General features: G+C 37.5%; 1 protein-coding gene across 4 annotated transcripts in view; it reads right to left on the bottom strand.

Annotated features, from left to right (window-relative positions):
• Positions 1 to 1351: 1351 nt before the first annotated feature.
• The window catches only part of SPATA7 (spermatogenesis associated 7), a 34318-nt gene continuing 15248 nt past the window's right edge, over positions 1352 to 20421 (bottom strand). For all 4 annotated transcript variants that reach the window (XM_059474711.1, XM_059474712.1, XM_059474713.1 and 1 more), the window contains 8 exons: positions 16268 to 16401; positions 9575 to 10050; positions 8483 to 8549; positions 7961 to 8031; positions 7078 to 7137; positions 5720 to 5797; positions 4297 to 4354; positions 1352 to 3933 (listed from right to left, as the gene is read on the bottom strand). In XM_059474711.1, the coding sequence (XP_059330694.1) occupies positions 3439 to 3933; positions 4297 to 4354; positions 5720 to 5797; positions 7078 to 7137; positions 7961 to 8031; positions 8483 to 8549; positions 9575 to 10050; positions 16268 to 16401 (1439 nt within the window). In that variant the 3' untranslated portion in view covers positions 1352 to 3438. The remainder of the gene's footprint in view (positions 3934 to 4296; positions 4355 to 5719; positions 5798 to 7077; positions 7138 to 7960; positions 8032 to 8482; positions 8550 to 9574; positions 10051 to 16267; positions 16402 to 20421) is intronic.

Raw genomic sequence — 20421 nt, 5'->3', positions numbered from 1 at the left:
ATACACAGGAAGGTAAAGTACATTTGAAGGCAAATGTTAACAAGTGGCAATCTTGTTGGTTAGAAACTGTGCTGTCACCACGATGGAACAGCCTGCCTTAGGGGCTACAAATGAAACTCCTGGGACTAGTTTTTATTTATGCTGATGTTCTAGTTCTCTTACTCATAAATGCTGCACAAAACATTGCTGAGGAAACAAGTAGCCCTTCTTTCCCCATTGTCCAATGGAGCCATTTGTACTTGAATCATGAAATGCTGTCAGTTGAGCTGCATCCTTCTTACAACTACTCTTGCATAGCTATAAATGAAAAGTGTATAGAAATGCAGAGAAACAAAATTGTGAGGTCATTCTGCAGCTAAGCCTAAATGAAAACTCTGTAGGAGCCGAAAACACTGGGTGGATCAAGGATAAAAGGATGGCTCAAAGCTGGTTGTTTTCTGGTCAGCCCTAAGATATGTGAACACCTTTATTCTTTGATCCTGTTAATCTTTACTTCAAATGACCAAAATCCCTACTTTGCTTTGTAAATAAACAGAATCCTACCTTTGAAGCAAAGAGCAGTGATGACAAAACTGTAGCTTTAAAGACAAGAGGCTGTTTTGTTACAGCAAAGTAACACTAGCAGGCTTTTGTCTATCTGAAAAAACATTGATGTTATGATGTATGTACTCATGGCCCACATGAATCTGGGCAGAAAAAAATCTTTACACTGCAGATCACTGCTGCTGACTGCTCCCAAGCTTAAGATTCAGGCATGTAATGGTGTGTGATGCCCTGTTCTGCTACTGCTTTTGCCACGACTTGAGTATAACACAAAGTAAAATGTGACAAGAGAAAAAAATTCAAACCCAACCAACTAAAACCCTCAGAAAAATCCCCAAACCTTGCAGTGTTGATTAATCTTATCAGTGCTGTGGGTCAGGCTTGCATATCAGGGTCTTTAAACAACTTACATTTTAAGCACTATCTTAAAAGTAAATGTGAATAGAAGAGAGCAAGTTTTTAATCCAAGGCAGCCTAAATTTGCTCTTGGATTTGCACATAAACTGATTTTATATAGGTAGCATCTATCTAGAATGTTTTTTTCCTACTATCTTATAGGAGTACCTCCTATGAGAGAAACCAGTTCTGTGGACTGGACTCACTGCTCCACTTGCTGGATATTGGGGTGTGTAATTCTCTGCTTCTTTAACAGACAGGTCACTGTGGATGTTCACACTTACAGTTTAGGAAGACAGGTGTTTTCTTTGTGAAAGGTCTCTCTTAATCAAGTTTTTTCCTCTTTTAAGTTGCTGTTACCCAGAAAAAAAAGTTACTCAGAAAAAAATGTCGTTGATGTTGAGACAGTTCATCAACAGGAAATATGGTCAAGGTTTTTATTTGTTTTTATGTTACTTGTATTACAGGAAATGAGTATGTCATTACTAGTGTCTTTCTGTGATTTTCCTAAAGTATTTTTGCATGTGAAATTTGAATGTGAAATTCTTACTAATCTTTAATCAGACTCATGCAGACCAGAAGCCAGAGTTTGCTGAGTGACATTTTTTATGATGTACAAGTCACAAGTGTAGAGATAGGAAGGGAAAAAAGCCCTAAATTCCTATTATTGACCAAGAATGGAGAACTTGGAATGGAGGGCCTGAAGAATGGGTGAAGTCCTGGCCGAGGAGCAAAGAGGCTTTATACTTGTATGTATCAAACCATGTTCTTTAGCTTTTGAACCAGTCCCTGTGGGACAGAATTCTTCATAGACTAGAAACAAATTTTCCTAGGGCATCCTTTCTGTTCAGCTCCCTTGGGTAAGTAATAGAGAGGGAGTTTCCTTGAGGATGGGAGGAGGTCTGTGATCACTTGTGCAGGGACAAACCCTCCCTGCACTGTACTGACTCAGCCCTGTGGTCACATCTTTTCAACAAGAGAGGCTCTGATGGGGGGATGTAGAAGTGCTCACATTATCTCACCTGCTTTTCAGTGAGCCAGAGCACTCATGCTGCAGGCCAGGCTTACAAGGCAACCAACTGAGTGTGGCAGATGAAAGGCTGGTGCCCATTTGCCCAGCCACATGTACCTGGCTAAAATAAACTCTGTCTCCTTTCATTGTCAACAAGGGCAATTTATTATTGTGGACAAGGCATCCAGGAAAGTGCCTTTTGCTTTCTTTGGGAATTGTGCTCTGCACTACAGTGCTGTGATAATGCCAGACGTTTTTCTCTGACTGCCTTCCTTTAGCTGTTTTTTGAAATTTCTTTTTTGTCTAAAAGTTTATGCTTCATAAGTGAAGCAGTGGTCTGTGTCTGTTCAGCTCCTTTAAGCTGCAATGGGTCATCTGGCTGATGGAGTCACAGACTTCGGTCGAGGCACAGGGGAGGCAGGTGGTGGCAGTTGTTATGTAAGGACTGGTACAGCTTGGGCTTGTTTTTGGAGGAAGGAGTTAGAAACTGACCCTAGAAGATAGAGGACAGGCTTAATCCAGGTTCCTAAGACTTCTCCTAGTTCCTCACCTACAACAAGACAATGTAACTTGCCAGCATTTCCTCAGAACCTGTTAAACTCATTCTGCAGCAACAGGAATGTCAGGCAATAGCTGCAGATCAAACTCTGATTAAACAATGACATTTGGGTTGATTTCGTGCAATGCATGTACTAACTTCAATTTAAACTTAAACCAGAAAATACACCACCTATTTTCCATTTGCTGTATGAGGTGCCTGATGTGTTTTCTTCTACACAGTTCTAGTCAACAAACAGTAAGCAATTCAATCATTTTCCAAAACCAAAGCTTGATGCAGAATGCTATGCCATGGCTGTCATCAGTGCAAGAAATTGAACTTAGCAGTTACATTCAGTAAAGAACTAAAAATAAAAAACTGCAGCCATTAATCTACATAGATCTGTTAAAATTTGGATTTTCTTCTTGTGAAATAGTTTGGTTTTTCACTGATGGGCTTCCGCAAATGGTAACATAGCACACTGCATGGTGGAACTGCTTGTCCATTCTGGAAGAGGACATAGTTTGATGTTAAGCTTATGTTAAGTTGTTGAATTCTTGCAGACTAGAACATCTCAGATCTTTATAGCAGGATCATAAATGCGCTATCAATTAATTTATTTAAATCAATAAATATTTCATAACTTATTATTACAGCTCTAAAAATATAAATGTAGTTTTAATATTCTCAAGTTTGTTTTGAGTTATACAATTATGGGCAAAATACAAAAAATTCTTCTGATAACTGACCCTTAACTGACCCTTTATCCTTTAAGATCTAATTTACACAGAGATTAATGCCCAATTAATAGTATCCTGCTACAGAGATCTTACCAGTATTTAAACAGAAATAACTGAAAATAAATCTAACAATTTACTATTGGTTGACAAATGGCAGTTCACCACAGAAGAAGCTCTATCTCTGTTTAACTGGTAAGTTTTGGTTACAGTTATGAATACTTAGGTGAAATGTGAAGGGCCTCTGCAAAGTTTCCATCAAGTTCATCAAGCTCCTTATTGGTGTCAAAATCACTGTCACAACCAAACAAATTTGAAGCTGCCTCACAGGTGGGTGAAGTGTCTGGGTGTTCTTCAAATACCACACCACGGAAATCAGACTCTTTCCCAGCACCCATAATTTCAGTGGTATCTTCTGAGAAGTCCTCCTTGCCCTGTGTCTCCCTTGACCTTTTGCTCCAGGACACTGATCGACAATTGTTTGGTTTCGTTGATGACAAGTCCCTGCTCTCAAGGAATTCTTCATTTTTTGTAGCTTTCCTCAGCCTGTGACCTTTACTGTCAAACTCAGGCTCTTCTGTTGTACCACACTTGTGCTGCTCCAGTGCGCCTGAGGCCTCCTGATCTGCATGGATTTGCTCTGTGTCGCTGTCCTGGTCGCAGCCAAGGTCTGATTTCAGCACTTCCAACATCTGGCGCATTTTGCCCTAAGGGGTGAGGGAGGAAAAGGGTGACACTTCTCCAGCCCCAGGGCACCTGAGCACTGCTCACACAGGGCTGGACTCTGACAGAAGGAAAGGGAGGCTGCTTCCAATCAAGTGAGTAAATGAAACACTTAGTGTCACCAAACTGAACTGACTGTTGTCCATTCTTTGTCACAGTACCTGTGACTCCTGATCTGCTGTAACCCATGAGTGAGCAGATCTCATTCATGGAGAGAGAGAGGCTCCCCACTGAGTATTCTGAATATTCTGGTTACCTTTACCCTCCAATATACCCGTGCCTTTGCCCTGCTCTTTGGAAATGTCACCTAAATCATATGCAGAGACTACTGTAAGGGCAGCACATACCTCATCAAGGCGGTTCTTATTTTCTTCTATATGGAACTTAAACAGTTGATCCAGAACCCTGTAAATAAGAAATCAAATTATTTCACAGGAGGAAAACCAACTTTTAACAGATGTACATAACTTAATGACAGTATGTTTTTATTTCCATTTCTTAGCTGAATGGCACCTCTAAGACTGTTTCTATTCCACTGTGTCACTAAGAGAGCTACCTGTAGTCAGCAACCCACTGGACACATGCTCAGCAGGCAGACATGGCTTTGGGCAGCACATGGCAATTGTGGGGTGACTTGCAGTACAACTATGTGTGTGTTTGACCTGGTGTGCCTATGTGCTCCAATCCAGTGGTGACTCTACTGGCCGGCTGAAGCATCCAATATCTCTTGGATGCACCATAGTGGCTGCTATACACAAGAATAAATAAAGAGAAGGAATAAAATCCAGCTTCAGTAAAAAAAAAAAAAAAATCCAGAGAAAAATACTCAGTCCTGAGAGCTCTCTTCCATTTCTTAGGCTGAATGAGAAAAAAGATTCTGTAAAGAAAGTGTTCTGTGACAACTAAAGTACACAGTCACTGGAACAGAATTCTAGAAAGTCAAGTGAATTTAATCTAGCTTACATGTGAAATTATTAAAAAATTGTGGAAGAAAAAATTACTGTAAAAGAGCCAGAGGTAGACTGCTCTCAAAATTTCTTGAAGATGAATTTTTTTACTTGGTGTATTTAGTATTCTTATTGATAGCCTTGACATATAAAAAAAAATAAGTGCACACAGAATAGCAAAAACAGTTGGGAACATTATCAACCCAAAGCAAGATCAGAATATATGAAATTAGACTGCCTTGAATGCAGATTTTCAAAAATGGGTTAAGATTCTGTATATATATTCTGTGTATGTATAGAAATACTGCAATGGGGTTTTTTGCATAAATTGAGAGTTCTTTATTAGAAAGAACTAGTATCATATTGAAAAAAATTCTGATTTAGCAGTTGGTTAACTTTTATCTGCAAGAGAATGTAACCTTGTAACTCATGTTGAAGACTGAATTCATACTGGAACTGGAAGGACAGAAGGGGGACAAAGGACCTGTTGTGTAAAAGATTAGTAACTCAGTTTATTTAACAAAACAGATGTTGCAGACTAAAATGAGTTCTTAGTATTTTTCCACCTACGGTTCCAGGTCAGTTTTTAACAGAAGCTTTTATCTCATGGTACATAGCAGCAGATCAAAGTCGATGACCCAAAGGTATTTCCTAGTTCCTCTTTCTTACATAAAGCAAAAAAGAAGAGGAAACAAAACAAAAGCAGGGGCTAACTGTGTATATGTGTGTATAAAGACATTATTACTAATCACTACTTCCCTTACTTATGGAGTCCATGGATTTCTGACATAGCATTGCAAAATTGAAAACAATTGTAACCTACCTGTTAGAAAATATGCCAAATCGAAGAATTTCATTTGTTACTTCTTCAATGAAAGTTAAATACAAAAGCTCCTCTTCTCTGCAGGGAGAATAGAAACCCCAATGTTAAATGCTCTACTATAGAAACACATATGACATATTTTAGTAGGTTTAATCACCTTCACTGGAAAGGTCATTAAGAAGATTTTATAGTTCTTACATCAGCAGTTAAGTTTCATAAAAGGTAAGGCTATCACAACAAGCTAAACCTTTTGCTGAATCTGGATAATAAAAAACTGCAAAGTATGAGACTGTTAGAAAGGTGGTCATAGTGCTTTGCCTTTATGCTAACTTTCTGCTGGAGAATAAATTAGCAGAGAGATCTCAAGCGAGGGAATCAGTGAATCTTGGCAAGAGTTCAGAACCTGCACTGCACTCAAGAAAGGGGAGCTAACTGGGAAAAAAGTGAACAATTGCAGTTTGATGCTCTGGGTATAGGCTTCCAAAGGAGCTTCTGGAGAATTTTCTCTGAAAATTGCTGGTCCTAAATGGAAGCCGCAAAGGATTTAACTGCTTATTTGCAGCATCCACTCATTTCAACATATTTCCTTGATGGATAAAATCTTAGAGTGAGATGTGACTTTCACCTCTTATCTGTATTTTAGTACCTCTAAAAGAGTTGCTGATGCCAATTACTCTAAATTGGACAGTAAAAACGTCTGGAGTTCTGCTTGAAAGACAACAGGAAAGAAAACCCCAAAAGAAAATATTTCAGTTTCTCTTTCACAGCATCTTTCTAAGTCTCCCAAAGCATCCAATCAAACTCTACTGAGTCATTCTCCAGTCTTAATAAACAGAAAATAAAAAATTGAATATATCTTGCATTATTTTCATTATATAAAATTTGTAATTGTGCCTAAAGATTATATTTTTGGTTCCCTCTATAGTCAAGGAAGTTACCTACAGATGGTATTTGAGATCTTTATTATAAGCCTTAAGTTAGACATATAGAAGGCTGTCCTAAAACACAAAGAATTAAATGACATTTCCAAGGCCACTTGATGAAGCTTTATAGTGTTTCTGAATATAACTCAAAGCTCTACTAATTTTCATCAAATTTCAGTGCAGAAATGTGGTAAGAATGCCTTTCAATTTGGTGCTTCATTTGCCAATATTTGCTTCAGAGATTACAGACCTAAAAAGAAATGGAAACAAACTATAGGCACTGTACAATCTTCTGAAGATAAAATAAATTTTCTTTGTATTTTGATTCACATAAAATTTTTAAAGTATTTTGTTTTTCAAGTTCATCAGTTTTGAGGAAAGCCTTCTAGTTTGATGTTGTAAATGAGAAGAAAAATGGTTTGAAAGCATACTTACTCAGCATCGTCAGTTCTCTCTGGTGAAGATGAAGACTTCTGAGGACACCATGATGTCTCTCTAATCAGAAAATCAGGGGGCAAGACAAAAACAACATTCTAAATCCCTTTTATACTACCTTACATTTAATTTTCTTCTGGAGCCATGGAGTGCCATTATATGATTCCCTTTCACAAAAACCCACTATAACACCCCTAAACCCTGCTCCAGGAGCAAAATCCCCTGCTGGCACTGAAACCTGAAAGATTACAGTTCAGGAGTATTACACCACCTCCATTGATGCAGTGCTCAGAAGACCTTGGTGATACTCCAGATGCTATTCAATCTCTGTTATCTGTAAGAATGCTTTTTCAGCTCAGAGTACATTTTTTTCCCTCAGATAAAAACGCCTTTGTATGAAAAGGCCAGAGAGCAAATCAGCGAGTCATGCATGACACTTAGGTCAGCAATGAGGAGAATCAGCTCGGAGCCCTTGGGCTCTGGCCTGATTTCCAACACTGCTCTTGTATTACAGCTATCCCAGTATTAAGTTTTCAGAAGAAGATGTGGGAAATGCTCCTGCAATGCAGTATTTAGCTATAGTACTAAACAGTCTGTGAGCTCAGATGCACAGAACTAACAACTGTATTAATGTCTCATCAGTCAATTCCGACAAAAATGCTCATATTTTTCAGAGCTCTCTTTCTTAATTGGCTTCCCAGTGGAACTTATCACAAGAAAAGAATGAATTCTGAAGTTGGAAAAGGCTATTGATATAAAAAACCCAATAAAAGTTCTATGAGAAGAAGTTACAAGGAAAAATGCTAGTGAAGACTTATGGCCTAAGAACCAGTTGTATAGAAAGGAACATTTCAAATATTCCCTCCTGCTGTAAATCAGGCACCTTGGGATGGAGAGTTGAAAATCATCTACTCCTCTCTCAGGCTCATCCAAAGTATATCTTTTATCTTCAGCCTACAACACAGAAACAAAAATCTTTATTATCAGTGCAAATATACAGCAAATTTCACCATTAAAATTAATCTAACAACTCTCTGTGATTAAGCAGCCCTAGAAATTCCATATCTTTTCCGAGAAACTCTGGGTAAACAGACAAATAGGACACCTTTTGCTGGAAAGTCATGTACCAATTATCCATGGCCTTAGCAGATATTTGATAGTGCACTTATAGAAACAATAAAAAAAAAAAATTAAAGAGATCTCTTCATGTGACTCAGTGTTTTTTCTTATAGTTTCCACTCAGTGTTCTGAAATTCTCTCTTCTCCGTGGAACTAAGTCATGTCATGGCAATAGAGAGAAGAACACCTAAATCAGCTGCTCACTGCTGTGGCAGTGTTGAAGTGCATTGCCCCACAGTGATGGTGGTGGGAAGAGTACCCAGATGACTGAGAGATGCATCATTACCTTGTATTTAACCTTCTGCTTTTCACTCACAACTTTTCTCACAGGCATTTTGTCTTCAGGTGGAAAGCTACAAAATTTAGAGAGGCATTAGATTCCCAAGTAGACTACTTTCAAAAAATGTAGGATGAGAATAGCAGTGCCACTGTGGAAATGTCTCATCGGCCTCAAAAGAATGTAGTACCAAACAGTTCAGAAAATTTCTGCCAGACAGGTGATCCAAAATAAGTTTTTAGCTGCATATTAGCAGGGCATAACTGAAATATTCAAAATAATTGTTCAGAATTAAGAATGGAGATGATCCTAAAATTAAAAGTGCGCCAGGAAAATAGACAAGCCAAAGACAGAAAATCCACAGTTGCAATACAGAGCCAAAGATATCATAATTCCAGTCTTAGGAAATTCCTAATTTATTCTATGACAAAACTGGAGTTGGACATGCAGGCATGGAGGGCACAAAAGGGAAAAGATTTCTCTTTACACGGTAGTATTGGTATAAACAAAGTCAGAACTGTTCAACTTGCTAAGAAGTTCAATGCAAGAGGACACTAATTTTGTTTCAAGTATTTTATACAGGGTATGTACAAAGGTATTTAAATTAAAAACAAAACAATGAAGACCTGCAATCAGGAGTTAAAAAAAGATGTTTGCACGATGCAATAATTAACAGACTGGAAAGCATGAGACTACAGAGACAATAGTGGGAACTACTTGCATTCTTATATTGGTTAATTCTTTACAAGACAGAACTATACATCAGAGAGCACAGGGAAGAGAGAGGGAATGATTATTCTCAGCAAATGTGAGATTCCACAGTTTGAATTTAGTGGCACTTTGTATCCAATCTGTATAAATTAAAACAGTTGCTCCAGAAAGAAGAGAGGAAAATACACCAATGAAAAAGAAAATCACATTCTTTTCTGGCTTTTGCTAAGGTGTATCTAGAATAATTATTCTAGTTGTAAGTTCTAGTAAGACATCAGTATAATTATTCTGGTTCTATACAAATGTAATGAGTATATATCTCGCCTTTATGAAGATGTTATGATAACATCTAAATTCCAGAGCTTCAAAATAAAACTTCACTCTCTGTACCTGGTCATATCAGTCTGTGTTTGAGCTTCCACAAGGTATGATCTGTGGTGGTGGTGACATCTCCTCCTCCTTTGAGCAGGAGTGTAAAACCTGTAGTCTGACAGGAAAGGTTTAGCATCCGATATTAATGTGCGTGGAGTGAAAGGCTTCCGGCTCTTGGTGAAGCATTCCGAGTGCCGCTCTAGAAGGTCCCCGCCGCCGGCCTGGCCGTGGTTTCCATGGCAGCTCTGGGAACAGCCAGCAATGCTGACAAAGCTCTCGATGGAGTGGCTGCGGGGCAGCTCCGAGCGCCGGCCGGCCCGTGGCACGCACACACAGGAGTACGAGCCCCCGGCTGCGTGCCGAGAGCGCTTCCTGGCGCACTTCCCTGCGCCGGAGTGAACCACGCACTCCTCGCCGTGACAAGATGCTGCTCCTGAGAGGTACTGTGCCTGCCCAGCAGAGGCTGAGACACCATCTTCTGCTTCCAAGGCACTCTGGAAAAAATAAAACAACATTTGAGTGCTTTGCAAGTTACCTGCTTTGCTTATGATGGTACTCCCAGCTATTACTGGGAGCTACCCAGTTGGTAACTGGGAGTTACCATCTGAGAGCCTCAGTGCTAAGAGATTTTAAAACCTAGTCACTGGAAATAAGAGAGTAATAAAGAAATGGTTTACTTCAGTAGCAAAACATTGGTGGTCTGTTACAGAATATTGATGGCTACATCAAACCAAGAGTTTAATCAATACACTTTTAGAAGTCAAGAAATCATTCCACTGAGTCAAATAATTTGGAACAGTTAAAATATTCCTCCCTGTTCATACCACCTGGGCAAGCTAAGGCAGACATTACCCATAATTATCCCATGCTGAAAAATTCAAGATCATTCCAGAATTGTATTATGACACTGTGGCAAAGACAAATAAGACAGAAACACAACTAAATTCAAGTGATATTTTAAGGTGGAGTTTTTGGTTGGTTTGGTGATTTGTTTGTTTTGTTAAATTAGAACGAACAATTAAAGAGAAATTTATTTCAGTCATAAAGTTTTGAAAAACTTGCAATATCAAAGCATAAATACCTGGACAAGTAATTTTGCTTTACAATGTGTCTGAAACACCTTATGGAAAGAGATGTTGTATGTTCTTTTCCTACCTAGGATATAGCCACCCACCAAATATTCTGTCAATCAGTGAAAATCATGTAAGACACTTTACAATCTCCATGGGCAGGCATGCTGCAGAACTGGAAGATTAAACCAGAAGCCTATCAGCAAACAAAATTTTGTATAAACCAATTTATTGCATCCACACATATAACTATTTATGAAATTCAGCAACTGTGTGATGCAGAAGAGATGACTCCCATTGTGTGTACTCTAACTATCTAGCACCACAGCTCCCAGAGACAGGGCTTACAGTGCAACAGTGAGGGAGACAAGCTGAGGATAGTGTTATTCTGGAAAATCTCACTGCTGTGCCATGCAATCAGCAAGGCAAAACAACAATTGAATTATAAAATCTGAGAAAACCCAATTCAAAGCCTACAGCTAATTTTCTAAAATTACTATCATACTTTCCTAACACTAGGGCAGTTCATATAGGTCCACATCATCAGCAATAAATTGTTGTAAGATGTTAAGAGAATGTATACAAGTAGAGGTGTTTCCAAAGATGAAAATAAAATTTCTAAGCCACCTGAGGTTTTTAACAAACTTGAAGTTTAGTTCAGATAGGCTAACACAGAAATTAACTTGTTCATGTACCTCCACCACCTAACAAGGAACAGGAAGGCAAGGAGACACCAGTACAGACCATAACCTCTGCAGTGACAAAAGGAAGAAAAGGAAGATGATTTCCAGATGTGTTTCATTCATCTCTATTATACTTCTGTCAGCCAAGTAAAAACTATTAAGCAGAAGAATTACATTACTGAAGTTACTGAAGGAACATGTGCCCCATGGGAAGCCTGAGAAAGGGTGGATGCAGTATGATATGAGCTGTACATGTGCTGTGACATTTATTTATGACATACAACCACAATGCCGGTTGAGAAGATTCACAGATTCACCAAGTAGCCTATCCTGATCTCACAATTAAGCTACATGGAAACTGCTTTGAGGGAGTAAGACTGAAATACAGATCCAGTACATTTCCAATAGGGCTGTTTTGCCTGAGCACAATATAAACCTTGAGAAAATCCTCAAGAACACTTTTTGAAAATAATCAGCTGATTAAGATTTGGATTGAAGGCTGGATGTGTGATTTTTTCACAAAAACAACTGCAAAATAAAGTGCATGTGGAGATTCTGCAAGATAATCAATACTTGTCCTGAGACTTCTGGAGTCTCCTACTGGGGTGAGCATGGAGAGAAAAAACCCCAATGACTAAAACTGGAAATCTTTATGCATTTATTGAAAATTCATGACATTGTAACCCACAAATAGATAGTGTAAGATAGTAATATATTACTAGTATACCAGTAAGATATAGTGTAGTATATTAACCCATATTTTCTATTCTAACATTCAACCCTAAAAAAGGTGTTTTTAGAAATTCTTAGCAATAGACTCTTACTGTATAAATGCTCCAGTTTCTCATAATTCTGCTACTTTTATTGCTTAAAATCTACACTATTTCATTCTTTTTCTTTTCAAACACAATATTTTAAATTAAAGGTCAATTATTATGAATATACATTTTGTACCATGCCGTAAATGCTATTTACAAGAATATTAAAAATGCAGGTATTTCATTGTGAAAATTAAGTCACAGATCACACTGCCATCATACCATATAATTCCTTCGTAATTTTCTCTCACATCACTAAGATCTATCTCAACTATTCCAGTACCTAAATATCCAGAGTTGCTGATACCTAATGCAAAGAAGTTTTCTTTTACTTAGCTGAGGCAAAATAAGCTCTTCTTGATGGTGTCCCATGTGAGTGAACTGCATTTTACTACTACAGCATAATTAAATGCTGAACTGATAACATGCAGTTACAATGCCAAACAAATGCCTGTGTTAGCAAGCAGAATAATGAGGCTTACCAGTGTGATTGTTTGCATATAAAGTGGTTGCAGTGGTAGCTCAGCACTATAGAAAACAGATAAGACTGGAAAGTTTCAGCATCCACCTATATAGATAAAAGCTAATTCCATACACCCTTCAGTGTATATTCTAAACAGCTTAATTCTTGTAAATGCTTTACTCTCAGTGATTAAAGCAGTTCATTGAGCTGCAATATAAATTGTATTGTAGAAGCATTTGTGAGCATATATAAGGACTGTTTCCCTGCATTATGCAAAATAATTATTATGAAAAGATATGAAGTTATATTAGCCAATTATTTACCTACACCTCATGAAAATTACATGCTCCCTTCCTCAGAAGCAGTTGAGTTGATACAAAACAAGACAAAAGCACAAGGTTGACATGGAAATATCCTAATTTCCTTATGTATGAGGAAGCTTAGGGCAGTTATCTTCTTCTCCTCAAATATTTCATAAGTAGAACAGACCAAGTAACTAACTCATGACTAGAGAGAATTGCAACTCAAAGCTGCATCTGTGCCAGCTGTGAGATGTACTCATCTAAATACTGAGAAAAGAATGACTTTCAAAGCCTTTATCCTGAGGCAAAACTTTACCACTCAAAACAGGGAGAAGTACACTCCAAGTAGACAAAGAAACAATATCATGAACAAGGAACAATGTCACTTCAAAAGATTTTAAGGAGTGTCAGAGAATGCTGTTTGTCTGCAATTTGTCTCTTTTTCAGAAAATTATCCTGTGTTGCAAAAAAAACATAAGCAAGTGTGCTCACTTTCTGCTCTGTTTTCTATTAAAAACATCAGATGTTTAAGTAGGAAACAAAAAAAAAGACAAAAAACATGCCTACAAATAGGAAGCTTATTAAAATATATTATTAGTTCTATTCTTCAAATAAAATTTTAAAGAAATTCCAGTATAGTAAATGAACTTTAGCTGTTAGAACTATCAAGAACTATAACTAATGTAATTTGGAGTAAAAAATCTTGACTTGTATCTTGCTTATCAATATATATTTATATTCTGTTAATTCAACCAAGTACAATCTGTTTTGAAAGATACAAATCTACTCAATGATACATTTCAGCAACTCTTTAAAAAAGTTTCATAAAGTATGTATCTATGCCTCAATTTTATTAGTCACAAAACTGGGGTAAACTGAGCAGTATTTTGCAACAAGGTTGTAGAGAGAGGACCTCTGAATTTTCATGGACTCTGTGGAAAAGAAAATTCAGTAAAAAGAGATCAAAGCATCCTGCCGTCATCTGATGGGCAAAAGTAGTAACACAGAGAAAGAATCCAGATTTCTCTATAAGTTACTTTTAATTTCTACAAGAAGTTTAGTTTTCCAGCTCAAAAGCCACTAAAGTATCAGCTGCCTTATAAAAACCAAACTTTGAAAAGAAAGGTTGCTAAATACTTTTTCACATAAAAGGTCCAAGGCAGTTCTTACTGGGGTCACTGAAATTACAGTAAGATTAATCTTGAAATTAACTTGTTCTTGTATGAAAAGGTCTTCCAATAGAATAGTTCATCTACCATTATAAAATGAGTTCAAAGAGATGCCTTATGAACTGCACTGTCAGGATACAGAAGCTGCAAATTTGCAATAAATGAGTGTATGATTCTTTTAACTTGCGAAAGCCATTTAAATATTGCTCTAAGTCAGCTGAGCACCTGCTCTCTGCTGTCTGGATAGAGCAAAACTCTCCTATAGGAAGTGACAAACTGCCTTTAGAGAAAATTCATACAAACATGCAAACAAATTGGACCTTCTATAAATATATTCAGTTTGTATCCTGGTATCACTGTTTTTCAAAACTATGGTCCTGGTACACTCTTTTGTTTTGTGCATGTGTGTGGTTGCCAATTCTTTAATGTAGTAGGTTCCTACTTTTATCAAATATTGTGATGTTATCAAGAAGGAGTAATACTGAGTGTGCATTAATTCAAAGAAGCAGCACAAGAGGTGATTATCACTATGAAGTCTGAAAGGAAATTTGAATATTCCTAATGAAAACAACTTTCTTTGATGCTCAGAAGGTTCTTCTGCTTTGTTTAGTCACTGACATCTTCCATTATGACAGAATTAATTTAAGCACAAGACATGTTCAGATTGCTGGTATCATAAGAGTGTAATAAATTTTTAAATATAAAGCATTTCAGTAGGCATTTCACACAGCCACATGTGTGTTGCATACAAAATTAACAAGAGACTAGAATCAGTTAATGGTGTTTCCCAATCTATATTTCATATGCACAAGCAGATGGCCACAACTTTCATTCTTCAGAAAAAAAAATCTCAAAAAAACAGGCTGAAAGAGATCTTGAAAGGTCAAGGCAAAGGCACACTTCAAATGATTAAAAGAGAAAATTTAACCTCCTATGAAGCAGCCTTCCTTCAACTGACTTTTGGCATGGATTAATTTATTTTAAAAAAATCATTAGCAGCCAGAAATGCCTATTAATAGGATTACTTGAACAGGAGATATGAAATACCAAGTCTTGTTCAAATCAGAGCTTTTACTCATGGCCAGCTCAATTCAGGTAGAATTTTAGAAAATCTTATTTTGAAAAACAAAGGAAAAAAGCTGCACTTTGTTATAGTGCAGCCTTTCATTTTAAAGCTGGGAGTTCATGCAGTATTTAAGAGAGACAGGTTACTTGGTTTTGCAATGAAAGAATTTAAAGAACTTTGCCTGCCCCAAGTTCGCAAAAAAATAACATGGAAGGACAAAAATGGTATTAATAAAAATAAAATTTAGATTTAAATATCCCATTTCCTCCCTTTTCTTATTCATGCCTGTGCTTTCATCCATAACTAGGAGCCATGTATTGAATTTCAAAGCATTATTTCTCTGCACTGCAATAAGGTCACACTGAAGCTGCCTGCTGCAAAAATCAGTCACACAGAAAGAAACTGACAGTGCTTGCTGTACTACTTGGAAATGTCCTCTAGCTTCACAGATGTTTAAACAATGTATGAAGCTTATGCTGTTAGAATCACAGAGTTAAGTCATTATTCTATTTCAAGATGCAATTGCTCATTTACATTGATGAACAAGAATGTAATTTATTGGGCTATTTACATATTTATTTATTAGTTAGAAATATACACCATATAGGTTCATGAAATGCCAGCCAAACTAGGTGAGTCTATGCATATAAGCAGAATATATACATACAGAATGGCATATTTTGGTCCTGAAAGCATTATTTCTGCTTTCAAGAAATGGAACTGAATGATTTAATATACTGTTAGAGCAAAATGTATTATCAACTAGGACTTTTCATTGAGAAAAAAAATGAAGATTCCTGATACTTCTGCTTGGAAGGGCAAAGGTAACAGAACTCTGCCTTAGGAAATAGTACAAAGCTCTGGAGTGACAGAGGACAGGAATTTCAGGTGAAGTGAAAGCAAGAGAATTCATGGGCAATTAGACCTTGTATTTACTGCAAGCACTCTTCATCCAGATACCTGACATCTTTGTCAGAAGGTCAAGACATGCATTCAGCGTTGGGCATATGCCAGGAAGATCCTTGTCTACTTTCTGCTGCTTGAAAGATGCCAGCCCTCACTGCTACACAGCAGTGATCAGCTGTTACTATGGGAGGCAAGTACATGATAGTATCCACTAAACAGAATTAAAATACATACCTTTCTAGAAGAGGATGGCTGAGCCTTTCCTCTGTCTCTTGGATGGGATGGAGAGCCAGCTTCACACACACTTAACTTCTCTCTACACCTGGCTATCTTCTTTTTCAGTTTCTCTCTTCTTTGCTGGTCAGCAACTTCGGGAAGAGACAAAGTTGGTCAGATCCAAACTGAAATATTCTTTGTTTCCCTAAGTGAGTTGAAAACACTGTAGTGATTTTCAATTGCTCAGTAAAGTCAGGCTATTGAGATACATTCCACTTCCAACTCACAGTAGTTACAAAATTTATGTCTATTCTTAAAAGAAAAATTATTAGTAGAGCATACTGGTAGCTGAAGCTGTGCCTTAACTTTCTTGAAATTTTCTTACCTCACAACAAACACCAGCATACAAGACTTCCAAGATCAGGATTGCTAACAGAGCATCTTGCTCAAAAAGTTATAAGCTTTCTATCAGTTTTTTACAACTAGGACTCCTTTGACTGTACTCTCATCCAGTACTTCACAAAAACCCCTGTGTTTATTGGTAAAAAAATCCACACTTACAACATTGAATTTCCTAAATACAGAAATACAGGGCAGCAGGACAAGCAAATTTTTCTTAAGAAAAAATGAAGGCCAGCTCTGAGAGGGCTACTGTCAGATCAGAGCGGGGTATTTTTATCAGTCCACACTGGTCTGCAGTCCCAGACCTCCCCTGCAGTGCAGAAAGTTGAGTCAGGTATCTATGTCATCAGATAAAGTAGCCCAAAGACAGGTAAATTTTCTGTGTATGAGTTTGCCATCAGTCACCTAAATCTTACACAATATAGTCCAAAGTTTTGGCAGATTATGAGCAGCCAGTTTTCAGAGATGAAACACAAAATCATTCAGGTTGGAAAAAGCCTCCAAGAGTGAGTCCAACCTTTGACCAATCACCACCTCACCAACTGAATCACAGCACCAAGTGCCACATTGAGTTGTTTCTTAAACACTTCCAGAGGTGGTGACTCCACCACCTTCCTGGGCAGGCCGTTCCTATGCTTGACAACCATTTCCATGTAGAAATTCTTCCTGATGTCCAATCTAAATCTCCCCTGGCATGGCTTAAGACTGTGTCCTCTTGTCCTGTTGCTGGTTGCCTGGCAGAAGAGTCTGACCATCACCTGGCTACAGCCTCCTTTCAGGCACTTGTAGAGAGTGACAAGGTTTCCCCTGAGCCTCCTTTTCTCCAGGCTAAGCACCCCCAGCTCCCTCACACACTCCTCACAGGACTTGTGCTCCAGACCCCTCATCAGCCTTGCTGCCCTTGTCTGGATACACTCCAGTACCTCGATGTCTTGTTTGCCCAGAACTGGACAAAACACTCAAAATTTGCAAAGTTGAAAAATCACAGTGAGGCTGATGAAAAAATTAATAATTTAATTCCCAAATAGGGAAAAATTAAGCAAACACACTTTCGAAGTCTGTATACCAAATGAAAATTTTCTCATTCACTTAACACATATCCAAGTGTATGAATCATTTGTTTGATAGAGACACACAAAGGCCTTTGAGGATTTCTTCTCTGGTTTCATAATATATTTATATCATACTCTGGGAGACCCCAAACTGCACATGCACTACTATATTTAATGCATGGAAATGTAAAAAACTTCAGGGATTGGTGTGGTACATTCTTCTACACAGCTGAGACCTACAGCAATCTGAGAACATTTAATCAACCTTTAAAATGCATTCATCTCTGTACCCTACACACATGTTACTCTCCAGGAAATATTTAAGTAAGTGCATTCATTGCATTTAAACATTTTAGTCCCCTTTTAAGATGGAATTTAATCTTTCAGATGTGAAATCCTTGCTCTCATTGCTCAGGAAATTCCCTCTTTCTTTTAATTCTTACAGTTGATATGTAAAATATAGAGCAATTTCTTTTATGGCTGCTGATTTATCCATCATATGCTATTAAATACTTCCAATATGAGACTGCTTAAATTACTGGGAAAAAATTAGCTGAAGTTAACAAATGCTATATTATACAACTCTGAATTAAAAATATACATTTTAACAGAATGATAAAATATATTGTACCATTAAATAATTAAAACTGAATCTTTTTCTTTCTATACTGAGTTATTGTGTGTGTTCTAAATTAGTATTATTTCTAATTGTGTTTGTCTTAAAAATTACAGGGAAGCACTTAAAAATTAGCTACAGATTAGACATTTCATATGTTTGAGATAAATAATTACTTATTCTGGGCCAATACAGCATGTCTGTGTGTGCACATCCATGGAGGCTACAAAAACTCACATCTTGCCTACTGCTCAGGTAAAATGGTGATGGCTGATTGAACCAATATCTAGAGAAACAATGGGTGAATGAGAACCCTACAAAGCAATAATGCAATACATACAGAAGTATGGGTAAGGGTGAGTAGGTGTCTGAAACAGCAAATTCCTTACACTCAGGTGCTTAGATGAAAAGTGGGTTTGCCTAAGACAATACAAGCTTTAACATTTTACTGCATGTTCCACCTGCACACCCATGGCTAAACAGGGTGGGAAAAGTGCAAAGCAGTGTGAATATTACTGCAAAACAGAATTCCCACGTTGTCCTTATTCTGCTCTTCATAGGAGTAACTTTGAAATTTGACACACATGAATGCCTTTACTACTGGCATTCAAAGCTGTTAAAAATCTCCTCCAGGACTGGTGCTGTGACTTTTCACCCAAAGCATGGCTTATGCCCAAGAATAAAGAACAGTAAGGATTCCAGCTAAGACTACCTTGGGATATCAGAATGACCCACTGGGACTACCATCACCTGCAGGGCAAATGTGGAGTCCTTGCCTCACACCTGCCATACAGTGAGCTTAGCTCAGCTAATCCATTCATTAAGTGTGCTCCAAAATCAATAAAGTCACTTGTGTACTGAAAGGCAGTACAGACATGCAAAACCGAATGTCAGAAAACTCTAGTAATATACTTATCTTATTGCCAAATCAGGAGTTTTCAGGCTAGATCTGTGGTAAAAGCTAGGAATTTTGAAACCAGCAAAGTAAGAGATAGAGAAATCCTTCTAAAAAGAGTTGATGTAGATGTAAACAGATGTAGGTAAGTTAGGACAGTTCTAAGGCAGTCAGCAAGTAACACAAATGCAGAAACAGGCTGCCCTACCTCTCCTTAGTTCATGTCCTCTACCCATGCAAGGACTGGAGAATCCAGTCTTATGCTTTGACTTCAAGCCAGATAGAAAACCTGCCTGGAACTCTGAGGCACTAATTACAGTATTACAACTAAGAGGAGCTGAAGATACTTAAGGCTGTCATACATAACCACTTGTGTTGCAATGCAAATATATTAAACACAGAAAGAAAGAGACCAGCATTCAAGAGACATCCAATTTCAGAAGAGAGATTTAGCTTTTAATTGAAAACATTGCTCACTGTTTAAGTTATCTTCTGCTTCAAATCCATTACAGATATAAAGCTTCTTTAGCTTTCAGTGAGGTCCATAAATTAAATATGTGCCCTTGGCGTACTGTCATAGACTAGTGGAAAGTAAACATAAACTGCATTTGTTAACAGATACCTAAAACAGTTACACTGCAAGTAGCTTTTATTTGAACATTGGCTCCAGGAACATGTCACATATGCAGAGTTAAATATGGGAAAAGTATATAATAGTAAATACCTTGTGACAAATAAATGAAAAAAAAAAAAAAAAGAAAACCACTGGGTTACTTTTAATCTTTTTAAAAGGGGAAAACAAAATGTGCAGCAATAAAAAAATATAGTTCGTAAATCCATATAATGAGTCCCTTTAAAAATCTTATTAGAACTGTAAAGATTAATTGTATCTCATTAACTACTGTGCTCAAAACCCCACAGATTCATAGTATAGTAGGAGAAAAAGTATTAGAATATAAACTATTTAGTGATTCTGTAGATCAGATAAATTCAGTCTGTGCACCTAGATTCCATACCTTACTGCATCCACTCCATGAATCCATTCTCTTAATTTTGTTGTTAGTGAAAGGAAGCATAAGAAAGACTGAATTTCAGATGTTAAACTGTAGCACTCCTCATAAAGAGACACCTATAAGACACTGATCAATCTGTCACTTTTTCCTAGGCAAATACTCTTCCCAGAGTACACCACACTTCAAAGCAGAGA

Source organism: Ammospiza nelsoni, chromosome 6, assembly GCF_027579445.1.
Source record: "Ammospiza nelsoni isolate bAmmNel1 chromosome 6, bAmmNel1.pri, whole genome shotgun sequence".
NCBI classification, from domain to species: Eukaryota; Metazoa; Chordata; class Aves; order Passeriformes; family Passerellidae; genus Ammospiza; species Ammospiza nelsoni.
Note: the sequence above shows the minus strand (reverse complement) of the source record. Positions and strands in the feature narration are given on the sequence as shown.